At 45.1% G+C, this 20777-nt stretch overlaps 1 protein-coding gene across 1 annotated transcript in view; it reads left to right on the plus strand.

The window, feature by feature from the left end:
* Nucleotides 1-20777, plus strand: part of FLII (FLII actin remodeling protein) — an 898330-nt gene that overhangs the window by 451574 nt on the left and 425979 nt on the right. The window contains exon 16 of the mRNA XM_069645694.1: nt 14811-14885. Within this exon, the coding sequence (XP_069501795.1) occupies nt 14811-14885 (75 nt within the window). The remainder of the gene's footprint in view (nt 1-14810; nt 14886-20777) is intronic.

The raw sequence follows: 20777 nt of genomic DNA on the forward strand, positions 1-20777 counted from the left end.
AAAAGTCTTTTAGTGGCGGGCATCGGACATTGTACGATGCAGGACACACAAGAGTGGGCAAGGCACCTAGTACCATGGGAAATGTGTCCCAAGCAATGGACAGTGGGAAGGCAGAGCTGCAATTTTGTCTTGTTCACTTTGTGACCTTTTTCTGCTAGGGAAGTGAGGAGCACTTCGGAGTCGGCGAGGGAGACCTAAAAGGAAGGTGATGCTAACAGTAGGGCCTCCATGTATCAGATCATAGTGGAGCCACCCGGGAAGGTGACATCCTGGAGGTCTTCCTGCTGAATCTGGGAGAGAAGAGATGGGAACTCAATAAAGCCCATTGTGAGGGAGTCTGTAGGTGAGCTAACGTCCCTTGTATGTGAATAGAAAGAGATGCTGAGAGTCATGGTGGATGGGGACAGAGAAGAAGGCAGAGGCAAGATCATTCCAAGTGAAAATTGGGTGTGGGGCAGGATACAGGAGGGGATGGCCAGGGGGTCTGGGACCACCGGATGTGAGGGTTATTACCGCCTTATTAAGGGCGCACAAATCGTGAGCAAAACGGAATTTGCCTGTGCCCTTTCTCAATTGGGAGCACCACAGTATTGCAAGGGCTAGTGGTGTAGTAAAGTATGCCCTGATCAATGAGGTAAGAGATGACAGACTTGATACCGTCCTCTGCTTGCGGGGATGTTCTGTACTGGGGCACACATGGAAGAGGGACCTCTATATTGAGAGTGATGCGAACAGGTTTAGCAGAAAGAACAGGTCCTACCTCATTGGTATATGCTGTCCAGAGGGCAATGGCACTGAGTCAATAAGGTGTTGTACCTGTGTAGCTTGTGCGGGTGTGAGGAGTGAAGAAGGGTCTGGGTGACTGGGTAGTTTGTTCAGAAACAAACATTTGGCTTGCCTAGATTTTGCAACCTCTGGATAAATACCATCTGGACAACAATAAATGGTACAATGCATTTTGCATTGCAGATCAATACCCAACAGATTGTCAGGTGAGCAAGGGCTCAACTGAAAGGCATGGTGTTCAGTGATGGGACCAATAGAAACAGACAATTCATTTGATACCGGTTGTGGAATAGTGGTGCCAGATATCCCAACAGCGTTGACAATTTCCTTTGAAACATCCACATTTAAAAATTCTGCAGCTCTGGGAACTTTTGCTGAGCATAGACATCCGCCCGGTCACAAAGGCCGAACTCGCTGTGCTGCACACCGTGACGTGCTCCAATGCCATGTATATGAAGATGCAGCTACTCCTCAAACTCTCAGAATGGGTAAGCAGACGGTCAACAACTCTAGCACTTTCAAGATGGCGGCCTGCTGTCACTGTCTGACCCTAACACCGTGCTGCACACTACCACATGGGCTTACCAAACTCTCATGAGAGGTGCTGTAGACAGTGAAGTAAGGCAGACGGGTTTGGTAGGCGAGTTTGGCTGCTCTAATGCTGCGTAATATGTTACGGTTTGCTGGACCGAATGCGGGTGTCCTTTTTGCTGGCAGTTGATGTTTCACTTTCTGCTCCCTCAGCAGACTTAGCATGTGTCTTGTGTGATGCAATGATTGCCGGGCAAGGGAGAACTGCGTCAGCATAAAATTGTACGTGACTTGGGATATGTGTACTTCACTGCAGCATGATCTCGGAGACTCTGACTTCAGTATTTAGGAGTGTCAAAGGGATGTGTGGAAGCCGGAACAATGAACAATAACTGTGAAGAGCAGGTGGGGTATGCGCATGCATTGTGCTGAAGCCTGGTTGCCTGCTTAATGACTCTGGAATGTTAATGTTGTCACGTAAAGTACATTGCAAGGACTTGGGAGCGGACTACAGTAGAAGTTTTTGAGTGCCCCAGTACTCGCACTTTCACTACTTTTGGCCTTTTTGAACAGCGATGAAATGAGGGCTCAGAAAGCGCTTTGGCTGCAGCTAATTTCAGTGTTATTCTAAAGCATTGCTTAATTGTTTCTTGAGTATTCTATGCTTTGTTGTCCTGTGTCTGTGCGATCTGCTTGAACGGATGACGACGTGCAGACAATGGAGGCATGTTAGATTAGGCCAGCTCATGCTCTATGTCCTTATGTTCATTGTCCTATGCCCCTGTGTACTGAATATGGTCATACTGGAGTAACATGGACTGCTGAGTTTGAGTGTGAATTTGATTTGGTGGTTTTTGAGAACATGCTTGCCTTGCTTTATTGTATGTGATTGTTATATGAAATGTGATGTGTTTGCAAAGTGTGTGTTTATTCTGCGCATTAGTTCATGGGGCTTGTGATACATCGGCTATGGAGCTAGTGGGAGAGGGATAGCTATATCAGCATGAGGGTTGCGAGTTGGGTTGCGGAAGTTGCGGACGAGGATGCCTTATAGGGGCTTGAATAATGGAGGGTTAATATTTGCTGGTATGTGGATGGGGAATGGAATTGTGATGAATGCATTCGTCTCCTCATATTTGTGGTGTTAGGTACGGTGTGTTTGGAGGATTTCTGCAGGGTTTGACAATTTATTTTGTTTTTTTAACTTTAATTTCTTTAATTGAATTCCTTTATAGTATATTGCTTGGAGCAATTAGATTTGAGAAGTGTGAGAGTGTTTACTGGTTATTGTTATGATTGGGGGGGTGTTGATGTTGCCAGGTGGGTTTCTTTTGATGCTTTCATATTTCTCGTTACTTGAGATGGTAGACTTTGGTGACATTGGTATTGTTTATTTTGGGTAGTATATGTGTAGTAATTAGAACTGTACGGTAGTGTTCCTTTTAAAGAAAAAAGAGTGGATTTGACTAAATTGATTGGTATGTTTGGTTTTGCATGTTTTAAGTGGCTATGTAAATTATGTAGGAGGGATGCAATGATATATGCAGTAGGTATAGGATTCTGGGAGATGGTTAGGATATGGTTTTGTGTGTATATAATGTTGCTTTGTTGAAGTCCACGGTGTCTTAGATTCTATTCAAGCAATATTTATATTTTTTGTTCGCGTGTTGTCTTTTGTTGTCTCTTGTTGTCTGGGTGCGGGCGGAAGAATTGCTTAATTTTATTACACTGACTGGATACGTTCTAGAAATGCAAATTGGAATGTTGGTGTTGACCTGCTGGGATTTGCATACATGATGCTGGTTTCTGTTCAAGATGGGCCCATTGTCTGTGTGTAGCTGGAAAGTGAAGGGGTTGAACTGCTTGCTTAAAAGGAAATAAGTGCTGTCTAAGTTATGGCGGGAAAGAGTTGATGTAGTTCTGTTGCAGGAAACGCACTTAGTGGAAGGTGCTGGAAATTTATTGACTAATAATCATTACCGGAAAGTATATTTGAACAACTATTCCTCTAATTCCAGGGGCGTAGGAATTATGTTTAGGAAAGGTTTCAATGGCCTTATTGACAAGGTGAGTATGGACTCTGAGGGTCGTATTATCTTGCTAGATTTGAGTATTGAGGGCAGATTGTTAACATTTGGATCTATTTATGGTCCCTGTGCGAGAGGTGGGATGTTCTTTCGGACTTTGAAAGGGATGTTGCGTGATATGGGAGGAGAGTCTATTATCATTGGTGGAGATTTTAATTGTGTGATAGATCCTGTCTTAGACAGGTATTCGTCATGTGGTTTCACTGGTCAGTCGTCAAGTAGGGAGTTCTGAGAATTTTTGGAAGCCTTTAATTTGGTTGATGTTTGGAGGAATTCTCATTGGAGAGATAGGGAATTTTCTTTTTACTCTCCGGTACATGACTTGTATTCGAGGCTTGATTACATCCTTATGTCAGACAGATTTGCGGAGACGGTTTTGGATGTGACAATAGGGGAAAGGCACCTCTCAGATCATTCAATCGTGGCTGCAAGGTTGTCAGATGTTGCTGAGCGGAAAAGTGTTTATAGATGGAGGATGAAACCATTTGTGCTGAAACATGAGGCTACTTTGGTAGCGTTGAAAATGTTTATTACCACTTATTTTCAAGAAAATTGTGGGTCGGCAGATAGCATGATAGTGTGGGATTCCTTTAAAGCTTCTGTTAGGGGAGAGTTGATGAATTGGACTGCTAGGGTTCAAAGGGTTGAAGAAGCTAAATTAAAAGAATTAGAAGAGGAACTTGGGGAAATTGCAGAGATGCTATGCATTGACAAATGATGTGAAATTGAGGACTAGAATGGCAGTGATAAAAGAAAAGTTACAAAGTGAGTTGAATTTGCAGGCAGAAAAGGGTTTGTATTCTGTGAAACAAAAATATTGGGAAGGGGGAGATCGTGGAGGGAAAGTTTTAGCTAATAAACTGAGGAGTTATTCTGAGAGGGTATATATTCAGAAGATTGTGAATGATTGTGGTGAAGTCCTGGTCAAAAGGGATGAGATTGGGGATTGCTTTCGTTTGTTTTATGCCGACTTGTATAGGGAAGATATGGACCCACAGATGGAGGAGTTGGATAGCTTTTTTGAGAAGATTGTTCTTCCTGTTGTTTCGGAGGAAGGCAGGGAACTATTGGACAGTCCCATTGATAATGCGGAGGTTTCTTGGCGATTGGGGAACTTGCAAAAGGGAAGTCCCCGGGAGTGGATGGTCTGAAAGTAGAATTCTATCAAGAATTTGAAGAAGTGTTGTTGCCTATATTGTGTGACTTGTATAATTGTATGCTAAAGGACGGGAGGTTATGTGGGACAATGAAGGAGGCTATAATTACAATGATTCCGAAGCCAGGGAAGGATGTAACTAAATGCTGTAATTATAGACCTATTTCATTGCTTAATGTTGATATGAAGATTTTCACTAGGATACTGACTGCTCGACTTAATATATGGGGGTATTGATTGAACGTTCTCAGACAGGATTTGTGAGATATCGACATGGATATGATAACATTAGAACGTTGTTGGATGTTTTGGATTTACCAGAGTCTGAGGTCAAAGATGTTTTACTTATTTTTGTAGATGCTGAGAAAGCATTTGACAAGGTGAATTGGAGATTCTTAAATTATACATTGTCAAAATTGGGATTTGGGCCTTTGTTTATTAGGGCGGTTCAGTCTTTGCAAAATGGGATAACGGCTAAGGAATGGGTGAATGGTGGTTTTTCGGAGCCGTTGCAGTTGTTTAGGGGCACCCGACAAGGTTGTCCTTTGTCCCCCCAGGTATTTAATTTGGTGTTAGAGCCTTTACTGGCGTATATTCGACAGCATATGGGGATCAGAGGTTTATGCGTGGGAACTTAGTGTTGGCTTGTGCTGACGATGTGGTGGTTCTATTGAGTAATCCTGCTGAGGGAGGTGCCTTATTGAAGAGTATTTCTGAAGAGGTAGGTAAATTGTCGGGTTATCGGATTAATTGGGGGAAGACTGTTGTGTTTCCTGTACGGTATTCACCGCTGCAGGAACAGCTATTGGGTTGGGATTTTAAATGGGAGACTGTGAGCGTCAAATACTTGGGTATACACCTTATTCGTGATATCAGTAAATTGGTTAATTATAATGTAGATAAGATCGTAGAGACTCTTCATAGAGATATTAGGAAATGGGAGCGATTTACGTTGACTGTTTGGGATAAAGTTAATGCAATCAAAATGATTCTATTGCCGAAGGTCCTGTATATTATCCAGTCGTTGCCTTTGCTTTTCACCAAGAAGGTGTTGCGGTGGTTTGATAGGGTATTTCAAGATTTTCTTTGGGGAGTAGGGAAAAGGGCCAAAATTCCACGTTTTATTATGATTCGCAGTATTAAGGAAGGGGGCTTTGGTTATTCGATTCTGAAGAATTACTGTGATGGTTTTCTCTTAAAAAAAAGTGTCTAGCTATTTTGTTGGTGATTTGCCTCAGGCGCCTTGGTGGGTGCGGATTGAAAAGCAGAAACTACTACCTTTTGACATTACATGTTTGTATTCATTTGGAAAGTTGCCTGGGAGATTGAGGTCACTGAAAAACCATTCTGGCGACAGAGGCGGCACTGACCTCGCTAATAGTGGGAAATGATCAGGGATTATTTGTATACAAAGGGGCCTCTCTATGGCTCAACCCAGGTCTCCAGATTAATAATAGACCTTTGAATTGGAGAGGCTGGATTAGTAGAGACATTTCGAAGGTTGGCGATGTTTGGGGGGAGACTGGAATAGTTTCATTTGAGAGGCTGGTGGAAAAGTTTTGGTTACAAAATAGAGAGTTGAGGAAATATGAAATATTGGTGGATTTGGTATCGGAAAGGGTTCGAATATTGGAAGCGCCGATATTGCAGGAGCCTGAGGTTCTTAACCTATTAGTCTGTGGACTGCGTAAGGTGTCTGACATTTTGAAATTTATGAAGTTAGATGTGCAGTGGACTGATTTGTGGGATAAATTGAGGTTGGCATGGACAGAGGAACTGGGTAGAGAATTGACCCCAGTTGAATGGGAAAGGGTTTGGAAGATCCCGATTAGGGCTAAAGTAGATATGCAACTGTGATATATTCATCAGAGGATTTTGGGTAGAATCTATTGGACTCCGTCTCGTATGTGTATTCTAGGTATGACTGATAATGATAGTTGTTGGGGTTGTGGGAAGGAGAAGGGTATGTTAATCCATATGTTATGGAGCTGTGAGAGAGTCGAGAACTTTTGGTGTGATTAGGTTGATAGGATTGATCGGGTCTGGGTAATTACTTATCCAAGGAACTCATCCGCAATTATTTTGCAATTATTGACTGCGGGGTCATAAAATTGATTGGGTAACATTGAGTTGGATCGCCAAGGTCTTCTTGGTGGCTACAAAACAGATATTGAAAGTCTGGAAGACGAGGAAGAAACCTTCGGTAGAGGACTGGATTTTTGATGTGCAAGTTCCTTCTGCCTACGAAAAGACTATGTTCTGTAAATTGCACAAAGAAACATGTTATGATGAACAATGGGGGAATTTTAATGATCTTTATGGGTGAAGGTTGTTTGGTTTGATGGGGTCTATAGGTGTTGTATCTAGTCTCAAGAATTATATTGTGGGGGTGGGTCTTTGTGTTTTGTTCTGTGTGGTTTTCATGGTTGTGAATGTGGGGTTGTTATTTGTGAATAGGCTTTAACGGATATGTGATAGTTTCTTTGATCAAAGCTTTTAATGTAATGTATTTGACAGTGTATTACTGATCCATCTGCTGTTTATACATATGTAATGTTTTCTTTATTGTCGAAATGGAAATAAAGTTAAAAAAAAAAGAAAAAAAAGAATTCCGCAGCGTGGAGCACCTGGCACCTGTGTCCTTTAAACAAGTCATCCTGTTTCCTTGGATGTCACATTTGAGATAGGGGACCAGACCGGTCTAATGGGAGCAAATCAGCAGACCGCAAGTCAGGGTCCCTCTGGCATTGTCATTGTGAACCATAGGAGTTGTGCTTGTCCTGTTAGCCCCAGTTAGAAGAAGGGGAGGCAGTGGGGGTGGAGGGTAAAAATGAGAATTGACAGGTGGAATGAAATCATTACAAGTAGAAGTGGGACAATGTTGCTGTGGTCTGGCAGGTTTGGAAGGACATTTCTGGATGAGATGGTCTGTCTGCTTACAATATCTGCAGAAAGGTTGCCCTAGCAGGGGTTTGCTGCGCAGGCAGAAATGGCTGTGCAAAATTCTGTTGTAGCTGGTGGCCCTGGTGAAAAGCGGGAGGGGCTTGTTGGGCATATGCTTGGCATGAGGTATCCAAGCGTCCCTGGCCTCCAGAGGCAGTCTTTTGTTGAGCATACTTTATCTACAAAGCCATGAGGCGGGTAGACCCATCTTGCTCCCGGCATTTGAGTTTGTCAAAGAAATGTTGAGCTGCTTGCAGTGCTTTTTCAATAGATTCAGCTTGCCACCCAATCTGAACATGTTTAACATTGTTGGAAATTTCAGGAAGGAGACCATTCACAAAATGCAAAACGAATGCAGGTTTAGCTTGTTCCCCAGCGTTTGTAATACCGGAATATTTGGTAAAACAGTCAGTCAATCTAAATAGGTAGTCAGAGGGAGATTCAGACTGGCTCTGCTTTCATGCTGTGTTTGACCAGTCAGATTTGACCGGGTATTTTTCTTTGAGGATGGCAAGTGCGGAAATATTAGCAGTAATAGCCTCACCTTCCGCCAGTGTGTCTGGCCATTGCAGTTTTTCCATAATGTGTTTGTATAATGTGTCTTTGAGCACAGCTCGTAGGAATTGTTTAAGGTAACCAATGGTGGGATCATAACAGGCAATCAGTGTTCAAATGTTCCATGAAAGCAGTGGGGTCGTCGGTCAACATGGCGAATTGTTGTGCCATAGTCATTAGAGCTCCACGGAGTATGAATTCTCAAAGGATCAGCATCGGTATTGACCTGAGGGTAGGTGCGCATAAGTGTGGTGGCTGCAGTGGAAGATGAGTAATTCCTATTGTGCAGTGTCGTGGTGTAGACATGGAGGCTTGTGACACTTAAAGGTCGTGTTTAGTGAGTTCCTTCAACGCCGTAGTGCAATGTGGTGAACCTGCGTCTGCTTCAGCGCGTGATCTGTGTAATTAGTCTGAGGTCCACTTGTGTTCCAAGTTGTGACAGCAGTTATGTTGGGCGGGAGCAATGGGGGTGCAGGAAGCTAGAGGTTGTGCTCTGGCGCTAGAACGTTAAAAGTGCAGTGGTGATTTGGGCGCAGGGGGTGGTGTGGGAGCCAGTGGGGGGCGCTGGAGGGGGGGGACCTGGCTGTGGCTGAGGTGGCATGGCAGCTTGCTGTTGCTTGGGGGGTGGTGTCTCTGGTGCATTGTAGGTGGTGTGCGGGTCCTCAAGAGAGGTGAGAATGCTGGTAGTTTCTCTAACAGGTCAACCAGTGGTGCTGTAGGTGCTTCTGAAAGGGAGTCTTTAATGGTGTCTACAGAAACACTTGGGTAGAGGCCTGTTTTGTGAGTGTGTTTACTGTTTAGCTGGTGGGCCTTGGAAGGATGCCTATAGTGTTCTAATTCTTTCTCTAGCATAGCCCGAGAGTTCCTCAGTAATCTAGTCTGACTGTCACGCAATCTGTCTGTAGACACTTTGTACTAGGCGGAGTAAGCTGACCAATGACCATCAGAAACCTTAGACTTTCTATCTTCCAAAGCCTTGTGCAAAACGTCAGCTGCATGAAATGAGCCCTTAAGTGGCCACAAGCTCCTTTAAACCCAGGTCAAAAAATTCCACTCTTTCAAATATTTACAGGTGAATTCCCCACACATGGAAAACATGAAGGAAGCATTGGTCCCTGCTACAGGTGTAAGTGGTGGGGATAGCTCTGAGCCCATCGCTAACTCTAGGAATTAAGAGCAGGGAGATGCAAAAGGAGCTGGGCCTGCAGACAGTACAGGTCAAGAGGGGTGATGCAAACAACCGCCCAGCAATTGGTATTTTCTTGTGGTAACAGCGTATAGACAAATCAGAGAGGTGGTACATAAGAGGAGACAGGAGCCAGCAAGGATTGATGGAGGTTTCGGAATATAAAGATAAAGTAAGACACAAGAGGAACCGCTTCTGGGTGTAGCTCAACAATAACATGTGGCACTTAACTCCCAATTGGCCAAGTTCCATCAGCATTGCCTCTTTAGTTGAAACAAGAGCACAGATGTAGATCGCAAGGCTCTGAGTGTTGCAGTAGATAAAGCAACTATTTTCTTGCCATTCAAGGCCTCCTCCGAGCAGGTAAGCAAAGCATGTAGGTATGTCTGTGCACTAAGTTGTCTGTAGCCTGGACAGGGTGCTGGAAAATAGTAGCAAAAAAATCTTGACCATGCCCACAATAAATCAAGAAATAAAACACTAAGTCAATTCATCAACCAAAAATCACACAAGTAACCCTGATGGAATATGTAAATTCCCTAAACAAGGCAGGCCTGCAGGCAGAAAATTAAAGGTGTCTAGCATAGGCCAAGGATATGTGTGGTAATGGTGTAGCACAGCGACCCTTTGAGTGGCAAAGCCAAGCTACGGTGTGGAGAACAAATACAGGGCAACCCAATTAGCTGGAACACACAATCTTACACCAATGGCACGCTGAGAAAGAACTCTTGATAGACAACCAGGGGCAAATGCATCGGAACCTGCGCCCAGTCCTGCTTGCCATGTGACAACACACCTGCACCCCCTATCTGTACCCCCACCCAGGTCACAAATCGTGGTTTTGTGGCAGTGCACAATAACCATGGGTGCAGTGACTCTGAAACTCAATCTGGAGACAGTAGCATGTCTCAATAGTTTGCAATCCAGAAATAGATTGTGATGTTGCATGGGACCGTAGTCCTGAATCGCAAGAAACCGCAAGAAGGATCAAAACATCTTTAAACAGTGTAAACTGCAAACCGAACCCAAAACTGAAATCAAAACATCACTGGTAGAATGGAGCAGATAAAATAAAATAAAACCAATAGCTGCCGCAGAAGCCTTTTTAACATAACATGACAAATAGACAGTATCCCCACATACAAGCTGTTTGCAAGAAAGGCCCCCTTAAAATGTGCCGATCGTTATTGAGGGAAGAGTGGGAGTCAGTGAACTATGATAACCAGATTATAACTACCGAATATAACTACACAAGGACTGCATTTGGTATTTCAGAGCTTGTCTTTTATCTTTAGCTTGTCTGCGTCTGCAGTGAGCTTCTCTGATAGAGGCAAGAGGGGGAGTCGTGGGCTTTAGCACCGTCAGTGCTTCTGCGACTCCAAGGACATGCTCTACTAAAATATATGAAACCTACCTATTTTTTTCTCTACGTTTCTGCCATTCTGTGGTAGCCAAGATCGCTCAACACAGACATGTTACCCTAGTACTCTCTGAGCGACGGCCCCAAAATAACTACGTGCAGGATAGCCTGAGGCACTAATTTCATTCGTAGGGAATCCATTTGGCGCTATACACTGAAGCCAGCAAATAACGCATAGAAGCAAGGCAGGCAGACAGACAGAAGCCAGACAGACATGATGAATACGACAGTCAGAGCAAAAAATATCTGTGGCGCAGCTATCTACCCAGTTACAGACAAATACAAAATATACAGAGGGTGTGTAGATGGAGAAGCAGCGCATACATGAAATGGAAAATCAATGTTTAGTCAAAGTATGGTGCAATGCCAAGAAAAACGGAGTGACAGAAAATAAGCGGCAGGATGGTTGTATTTACCTATCAGCCCGAGGGGAACAGTTTCAAAGCTGTGTGCTGCGCTGGAGATCCTCTGTGGCCCACCTCTCGACCCCCACTGCAGATTTGTCAACTTCGCAGTCAACAGGTGTGCAACGCTAATAAAAGCGACCTCTGGTATGGTGAGGACCTTGTGTTACTTGGCCATGTGGTCATGGTCGAGGGCAGCCCACAGCAAAACTCACACGCAGTTAGGCCAGAGACAATTGTACCATTCTGTGGGGCCAAGATCTTGCAGCAAATAAGATTAGACACAGACTGATGGGTGAAAAAAGCTTCTTTTATTAGATAGAAAGTACACAGCATACAGAGTTATCAGTTGATAAGCAGGAAAATACAGCAGGACAAGTGTCCAGGCAGTCAGCACACAGAGTTCTCTAGGGACAGCCCTTAGAGAGCAGGTTATATGTCATTTCCTAAGCAATCACTAATATATTATAGCATTTGCACAATGGTGGGAGGTACTTGCCATGAAATGGCAGACATTTGACAATGGCTGTCAACATCTCACTTGTGACCTTGTGACAAAGCCTTGCGGGGACATCGGCTGGGTACATCATGTTGTACTAGGATCAGCGGTATTCGCAGAAACCCTACTGTTATCTGCCATATATGGTGTGAATGCTATACTTGTAGATGTGAGAAATCAGAGGGTGTCTGACCCAGGAGAATTGTATTATAACAAGAGGGTCCCTACTGCTATAAACAAAATTTGCAATAGATTCAAATCACAGATTATTTCTCAAGGCGTACCAAAATGGTATCACTTGTTTTTAGGGTTCTCTGTAAACAATCAGGGCAAGTTTGTAAAAGAATTATTTTGTGTTAATTTCACAAGGAGAAATTAAATGAATTAGGCATGAATGGCTTATCAACAATAAAAAACATAATACAAAAAACAAATAGATGCGAACACAAATGATTTCATGGTGTGAGAATATTAGTAAAAAACGAACTATAATAAAGAAAACGCACAGAAGTTCAATTATCAATTTGTTTGCACAAAAGGGAGATACTAGTGGAAACTAGGTACATGGACTGCCAATAGTAAAAAATGGCCTAGTCATAAGCCAATAAACATGAGTTTTGTAATTTCCTTGAATGAAGGTCCAAATTTGTTCTGTTTCCTGTATTCCAATGACAGGTCACCTGGTTGAGGGGTCTTTGGGGAGTGGGGGTGGGATAGCCAATGGTGAGATGCAGTATTCTCCCCTCTTTTGTTTATCTACCCCATCCTATTTTTTAGGATTTACCAAAGCTCCAACTCCCCCTCCCTCCCAAACCCCATCTCCTTTTTGCACAAACACTGGGCTGAGGAAGAGGGTGTCAAAGAAGAGTAACCAGACTAACTCTATCACATCGTACTGGACATGTCACGTTAATCGGGTCAGGCAAAGTCAGGTACTTTTACTTAAGTGCATACACCTGATACCGATTAGCTCTCCTCACCCGAGTAAAAGGCAACACCTAAAGACACACTCTCTGAGCAAGACGGAACACGAAAATGAGCAGAACTTCCAAGATCGAAAATTGGAAAACCTTAAGAGAAGAAAGAAGTGCACGCAGCCGGTGAGTCGACAAGTGACCCGAGAGACCAGTGTGTGCTAAAGTAAATAAAGTAGCAACATCATATCACAAGAGAAGGCTTAACGCGTGGGGATGAGACGCAAAGAAAGGCAGACCGGTAAATTAACTTTAAAGTAAAATACAGATGCAAGATTAAGTAACAGTGGTTCACTGAAAGGAAGTAGCCCATTAGAAAGTCTCTGTGAAAGGTGCATTGTTTGTAGATAAAGGGCAAACAAACAGCAAGAGTGAAAGTAAATAGTGAACATTGAGTCAAAGTGATCCTGCAGTAGTCTGTAACAAAATCCCACGCACATTTGAAAGTCTTCGGCATCCGAAAGTCGTCTGAGGACGATTGAGGGAGACCCAAAGTATATTAAGCTTTGGGAAGGGAGCCCTCTTGCAACTTAAGTTAACCATATCGTGAGAGGTCTGAGCCCGGCAGAGGGGGACCTTTGTGAACGTCTTTGTGGAAATATTATTTTGAAAGTCAGAGAAAGGAACTTTAAACGTGGGAGACCAGGCTGGCCTTCAGCCACGATTTTGAACTGTGTACTGTGTTGGAAGCCAAGCCAGTGTGCGTCATCCTGCCTACAAGGATAGCCTTACCCCGTGAGGCCTAATGTGGGGAGGAGAGTTGGTTCAGCCACATTATCATTTGAACACTGACTTTTTTCCTTTTGCATACATTTTCTCCTTTTTACACTTTTTGTACAAGAGATGGTGCAGGCATTAGGTTTTTGTTAGCATAGGCCATTCTGATTTGACAGACTCCACTAGGACTGTTTTATTTATCGTTTGATGGTCGAGACTACTCCCATTTTAGTTATAGGGCAGAATAGGAGTTTCTCCAACCCCAACATTTTCAATAAAGGTTTTACAAATTGTATCCATTGTGTCAGTGTCAATACTTGGGATACCATGCCTTCCCTACATAGAGAGCAAGCAGAAGAGAAGGTCTGACATGTCCCTTTGCCATGTTACAGTGTCTTGGTCTAATCTGCACCAGGAGGTGTTTACTGGACGAAACCTGTTCTCTGTACAGCACGGAGGGGTTTTCCAGCCAAAGTCACAGGACAATCATCAGGTCCGAAGTAGAGAGAATTTGCTCCAAAAAGACCTCACAGGCAAGAGGAATGTAAACATCAACTTTTTATAGACTGCATCTACTGTTGTAGGGAAAAAGCAGCACATTTACGGTATTGGACTTAAAGAGCACTGCCCAGACCCAATCATCAAGTATGAAAGGAGGCCCCACCCCATATTCTTGCCATTTACCTCTGGTCTTTCTGGATGTACCAGAATCTTCCTGGATAAACCATAACCTTTGTAGCTGCATCACAAACCTTTTCAGCTGTAATGCACATTTTCTAACTGTACACCCCCAATGTTTATTTTATTGGGACCTTTTGGAAGCGCACCTCAAGCAAGTTGAACCTGAGCACTAAACAGCATTACAGCTCGAAGTAATATCGCTGGACCAGTTGTTTGATTGAGAACAGAAATTGCAAAAGGCACCCCAAAAGGTACAGTTACATCACACTGCTATATATAATACAAATAGGTGGGCTTTCGTTTCTTCCTCATCAACAGCACGAGTTTTACAGGAATGTTGCAAACCCCGGGAAAACCTAAAGCTAACGGGGCGTGAATCGCAATGTTTTTCACTGGAAGAAGTGAGGAGTTGCCCGTTAGCATGTATATCTGTAATAATGCTATCTTGTAGGGACCGTCGATCTCCTGGCTCGCCCCTTGGTAACCACCTAATGCATGTCTGTACAGCGCTCTTTCTTCCCATAGCTAGGTTTATCCTTGATGAATACCCAAAATAAAATAAGAAATAAAATCCTTTTGACTAAAGAAATCTAGAATTGGTTTATTTTGTCCAACATTGTATTGCAGTGGGTTTCCAATGGCCCACTTTACAAACGATACGGGCCACAGGAGGTTAAATTATGAGCAGAGATGTGGGACACAGTTTATCCTGATGGAAACATTGTGTATTGTGGTTACCATAGCTTGTTTATCGGATGCTAAATGACTAGATATGCCTCTATGCCTTTCTTACCTTTGTCTCTTTGCCTCTTTCTTGCTCTGTTCCTGTTTGTCTTCACATTGATGTTCCTGCTGATGTGGATGGCCACAGACTGTATCGTATTTTTGGCAAGAAGAATATCAAACTGGAACCGGTACCATTGAAAGCATCTGCTCTCGATCCAAGGTGGGCACAAATGGGACTCTTCCCTTGCTTTTCAGTTCCATGTGTGCTGCATTTTGAAGGCATGTGTCATCTGATGGGATGGGTGATGTTATTTCTGTAAGCTTGTCCTAAAACAGGCTAGTAATGTGTCGGATTTCTTAGGGAATCCAAGGTCTAAACATGACCCCATTTTGGAGGATTTGAGTTATACCTACTATCTCCCACTTTCAATAAAATCTGCCATTAAAATAAGCGCAGATTGTGGACCGTAATAATCACTCTGTGTTACCTTTTAAAAAATATTTGCCAACCAAACCTGAAACATAACACAATCTGGGATTTTGACAATTAAAACGATCTGAAACTTTGTACCGAATTCAAGACTTAACTCCCTGCACAGTTCTCTTTTTTAAACAGCCAGTGGTCGAAGTGTACGAAAAGAAGTAGTGGAGCCATGTTCCCTAATGGCCTGCACTGCTCCCCACAAACCCCATTGCCACACCCCCTGCCATGCACAATACAAACCCCAAAACACATGCACCTGCTGTTTAAGGGAACGTCCAGTGCAGTGCACTGGAAGTGAAAGTTTCAACTTCTTCCTACACTTTTATTTTAAAACAAAATAATTCCTGAACTGCTTCTTTTTAAAATAAAAGTATGGGAACAGTAAAACTTAATTAAAAGAAGTAGAGGAGCATGGCTCCCGACCGCTCTGCCCACTTCGACCACTGCAAACAGCACCAGATGTTTGTAACTTATCTCAACCATTTATTTCCATTTCAAGATGCTGCTACAGAACAGAGTACTGCCCTACCAGCTTCCTGACTCTTAATATACTCCATTACTCTTAATGCCTTCGGGGCTATTCCAGAAGTCAATGATGTTTAATATGAATAAGCCACGGCGTTGTTTTTCCTCCATCTTGTAACATCAAGTCGCTGAGTGCCTTATTCATTCACATCCAACCCCGGGACCAGAGCTTTGCTAAAAATATATAGATGCTAAGCACCCACATACGGGATTCAACTGCCTGTGTTAAGAATTAAATGTGAACGAAACCGAAATCCTCCATGAATACTGCTGGAAAAAGGAAATGGAAAACCACCTTTCCTTACACAGCCAATGACCACTGTTGAGAGCTGTAATGAACATTTTCTTTTTGCTGCATCTTTCCCTCCCTACATTCCTATGGGACCCCCAGTCTTTTGCTTATTTGTGTAACCCTGTATTGAATTCTGGTGGTCACTGAAGCCTTCTGCTTTACTTTGCTTGCCTATTTTACTCATTGCAATGGGGAAACTGACTAGTACCCAAGACTGTAAGTAATGGGAGACTTTGTGTCTCTTTTGGAATTCTTGAATTTTTACAATTGCACACATCTCCTTAAAGTGAAGTGCAATTAGGATATTTTGTATCCTTATACCGTTTAAACCTGATTTTTTTTTTGGTGGTGGTAGCTGTGGGATTTTTACAGATTTTGTGATATTAGTTTCATGTGCGTTTGCGTTTACCATGAATGGCTCTTAAGGTGCTGGCTAATGCCCCAAAATGGTCATGCCATGAGACTTTTGCCTGTTCTTTGGCTATCTTGTCCTTTGACTTTCTTCCTGCCTCTCAGGTCAGGAAATGCCATATATAGTAACCCAATTCCCAGTGAAAACTACTGTTTTTGCATGGCCGTGGGCTTTGTGTGTGCAAGCCAGAGGAGGGGGGCTGGTACTCTCTGGTCCCAGTCCACATCCTATGGTGTCTGAAAGTCTGTTGCTGGACAGATGCAATAACCAGTGGTTGCCCAGGATTGGACAACCCTGCGTTGTTGTATATTGCAGATCCTCCGCGCTTGTGGGGATGGACCAGCTCCCAGCCTGAATCTTGGATAAAAGGAGGGCTCCTGCAGCTATTCGACAGATCATCTTTGGAACCAAGACTTCTTCAAACAAGAGCAGCCTGAGGATGACCAGCATCAGCTCTAGTAGTTGGCCTGGTGAAACCCTGCTCCGCTGCCTGATCTCGGAAGACCCTCATTGGTGCCTCAACCCCTGGACCAATGGAAACAGCCAGTCTTGACCTCTGCTCGCAGATCCATGCCTTAGAAGCCTTCTAAAGTTTTCCTGGACCACCCGATGAACTGACCAACTCCCTTTTGGGCTAGCGTGTTGCAGCCATTGCCTTTGCAATCAGAGCATTGGGACTCACAGGATATTCAGCATATGCCATAAATTGCCTGTCCTCACAATTTCAGCCTTCTCGCAACAAGGGTGCTAAGCTGGAACTGCTTCTGTGTTTGTCGCTAGAAGATCTGCTGACACTGCCTGCTTGTCATGACTTCCGCTGGAACCATCCTTCTGCAAACCCGTGAGGTGTCATGAAGAGTCTGCACTGCAGAGGTCTGCAGCTTTTCATCGTTTGGGGGTTGTCTTCAAGAAGTTGCAAGGAAGTGTCTGGTGGGAATATCAACCAATGTGAATGTTTCTCATAGCATTTCTCTCCTACTTAGTAGATTCTCATCGGCTGCTGTCTTTTATGCCTGTAGAAACCTCCAGTAATAGTTCCTACCATCAATTAAAGCAAAGCTCCATCAGTAAAGTGCAGAGAAAAGATCCACCACAGAATAGCAAAAGAATCACCATTGAATGTAGAAATAAATGTCACATGTGAATGAAAACCACCATCTATGGAAGGAATCGCCCAAGTTGGAAAAGGAGTCTCTCAAAGGGAACGACCAACTCCATGCTCCTTTCCCCCTTGGACCCTATTTTGCTATTATACATAATGTCCCACTGCAGCCATGAACCTGGATGCCCATCTTGATGCCTCACTTCTGCCAACCTTTCAGAGCAGTGGTTCAGCTAAAGTATGCCTTTTAACCATGATGTTCAACACATGAAAGCAACAAGGAGCCCGGCTGCTTTTTAGCACCTTTGAGACCTTTTGGGAAACTCTATTTTTATTTGCATAAACATACAACATATACAGCAAGTGGTTTGTGGATGATAAGATCCATAGAATCATCATACACAGTGTATCTTCAGGATAAACAATTGGAGCAAGCAAAAAGAATGTACTGAACCGCACCGTCATGACCATGGAGCAATACAAAACTGTAGCCAAGGCAAACAAACAACAAAAAACATACAATAACACCTGCTCGTGAGGTCCTAGTCCAGGGCCTCAAATCTGCACCAGGGCGTAACCCAATATCCCATGGGCCCATGAGTGGGATGGAGTCTCACATCTGCATGCAGATCCAGTCTGGTCGTCTTCAGGGGCCTATCACCCGAGGGCGCAAACATCGCCTGTATGGAACAAGTTACTTACCTGTAACTGTTGTTCTCCAGCATGGGTCTGGCATGGATTCACATGCTCATGAATATTCCCCATCGTCAGGCCGGGAATCCTCGGTATAGAAAAAAATCAGTATCAGTTTCATTTCTGATCTGTCTTTCTTAGTAGTAACCAATCACTGGTCTCTGGGTCATACTGCCCCCAGCCAATGACTGCCCTCTCCCTAAGCCCCGCCTCTGGCAGCCATCCTCAGATTTGGTAGCACGCAAAGTGGCAATATGACCAAGTGAAGAGCCGCAGAGGGGTAGGCGGGAGGGTTCGCATGTGAATCTATGCCAGACCCATGCTGGAGAACAACAGTTACAGGTAAGTAACTTGTTCCTTCTCCAGCATGGGGTCTGGCATGGATTCACATGCTCATGAATAAGAGAATACATAGCAGTACAGACATGCACAACCACAGGAGGTGGCAACAGGCTCAACATTAAGCAATACAACAACTCAACATTAAGCATCTCTTACCTCCTCGCCAGGCCCACCTTAAGCGAACAGGTTGTGCAGCACTGCTTGGCCGAACCTGGGAACAGGTTGCGCAGCACTGCTTGGCCGAACCTGGACTCCTCCCTGGAGTCCCGATCGACGCAGTAGAATCTTGTGAAGGTGTGCGTCGACCTCCACGTCGCAGCCCTGCAGATGTCCAGCAGGGGCACACCAGACAGGAACGCCGTGGTAGCAGCGATCGCTCTGGTCGAATGGGCTGCTGTGATATCTTCCGAAAACTCTTTGTGCGGTCCCCGTAGAACTTCAGCGCTCTAGCTACGTCCAGCAAGTGCAGAGTCCTTTCAGCCGGCGACGAAGGAGACGGGAAGAAAACTGGCAACACCAAAGGTTCGTTGAGGTGGAAGTACGATGGCACCTTGGGCATGAAGGAGGGGTGCGTCCTCAGCACCACCCTCGTGTCGTGAAACGTCAAGTATGGCGGCTTGCAAGATAGGGCCTGGATCTCTCCCACTCATCGTGCCGAGGTGATGTCCACGAGAAACGCTGTCTTCCACGACAGAAACTTCAATGGTGCCGAATGCATAGGCTCAAATGGGGGGCCCATGAGCCTGGTCAGCACCACGTTGAGCTCCCACGCCGGGGCAGGGGCCTTCACCGGCGGGAATGATCGGAACAATCCTTTCATAAATTCCTTCGCCCGTCCGGTAGTTCTGGTGTATCGTGAGATGGCGGCCAGATGTATCTTGATGGAAGCGTGAGCTAGTCCAGCCTTGGCCAATGACGTAGGTATGGCAATACTTGGGATGGGGGGGGCGCAATCCTCAGAGGGTTAATCTCTGTGCACAGCGCTAGACAGAGAACCTCTTCCATTTATGTCCGTAGCACTTGAGAGTTGAGGACGCCCTGGCCTTTGCAAGAACCTCTCTGCAGTCAGCCGGGATGTCGTACCCTCCAAACTCTAGTGCTGCAGGAGCCAGGCCTGCAAGTTCAGCGACTCCGGGTTGTGGTGAAGAATGGCGCCTCCTTCTCTGGAGAGAAGGTCTGCGTCCGTTAGCAGCTTGACTGGTGTGGACGTTGACAAGTCCAGAAGGTCCGGTAACCAGATCTCTCGTCCACGCCGGTGTGACGAGGATCATCCTGCACCGGGACCTCTTGAGCTGGTTGATGAGCCGGAGCAGCAACGGCAGCGGAGGGAATGCATAAAGAAATAGGCCCTCCCAGGGGAACGAGAAAGCATTGCCCATGCTCCTCGGCTGGAGGAACCTGCTGGCGAACCTCCGGCACTTGGAATTTGTCGCCGTCGCTAAGAGATCGATTTGGGGTTCGCCCCATCGCCGGATGAGACGATCCACTTGATCCTGGCGTAGTTCCCACTCGTGGCTCGAGCGCAGCTCTCTGCTGAGTGAGTCGGCGATCGTGTTTTTTATTCCTGCCAGATGAAGAGGCACCAGAAACATCCCTTGGGCGACGGCCCAATGCCACAGATCCTGGGCTTTCTTGGATAGGGCCTGGGATCTGGTTCCGCCCTGCTTCCGGATGTAGAACATCGTGGTGGTGTTGTCGGTGAAGATCCTCACCACCTTGCCCTTGAGGGACGGAAGAAAGGACCTGAGGGCCCAGAACACTGCGCTGAGCTCCAAGATGTTGATGTGGAGTGACTTCTCCTCCGGGAGCCAAAGGCCTCTCGCATGAAGATCTCCAGAGTGCGCTCCCCAACCTTCCAGGGAGGCGTCCGTCGGCACCGTCACCTGGTGAGCTGGGGTCTGAAAGTCCATGCCCGCCGACAGATGAGAGCGGGTACCCCACCACCGGATCGCCTGACGGAACGTCTCGTTGAGAGGGATCCTGTCCTCAAAGCTGCCCGTCGACTGGACCCAGCGGGCGTCGAGGAACTCTTGTAAGGGGCGCATCCGAAGCCTGCAAAGGCGCACCAGGTAAATGCAGGAGGACATCATCCCGAGGAGGGACTTGATAGATCTTACCCTGGCCATGTCCGTGGCCAGCAGACGCTGCACCTTGCCTAGAATGGTCCTGGTCCTTTCCTCCAACGGCGAGGCCAGCCGCGCCACTGTGTTGAGCTTGGCTCCCAGAAACAGGGCGACTTGCAACAGAACCAGGTGGGATTTT

This window comes from Ambystoma mexicanum, chromosome 2p, assembly GCF_040938575.1.
Source record: "Ambystoma mexicanum isolate Mex_15411 chromosome 2p, UKY_AmexF1_1, whole genome shotgun sequence".
Lineage (NCBI taxonomy): Eukaryota > Metazoa > Chordata > Amphibia > Caudata > Ambystomatidae > Ambystoma > Ambystoma mexicanum.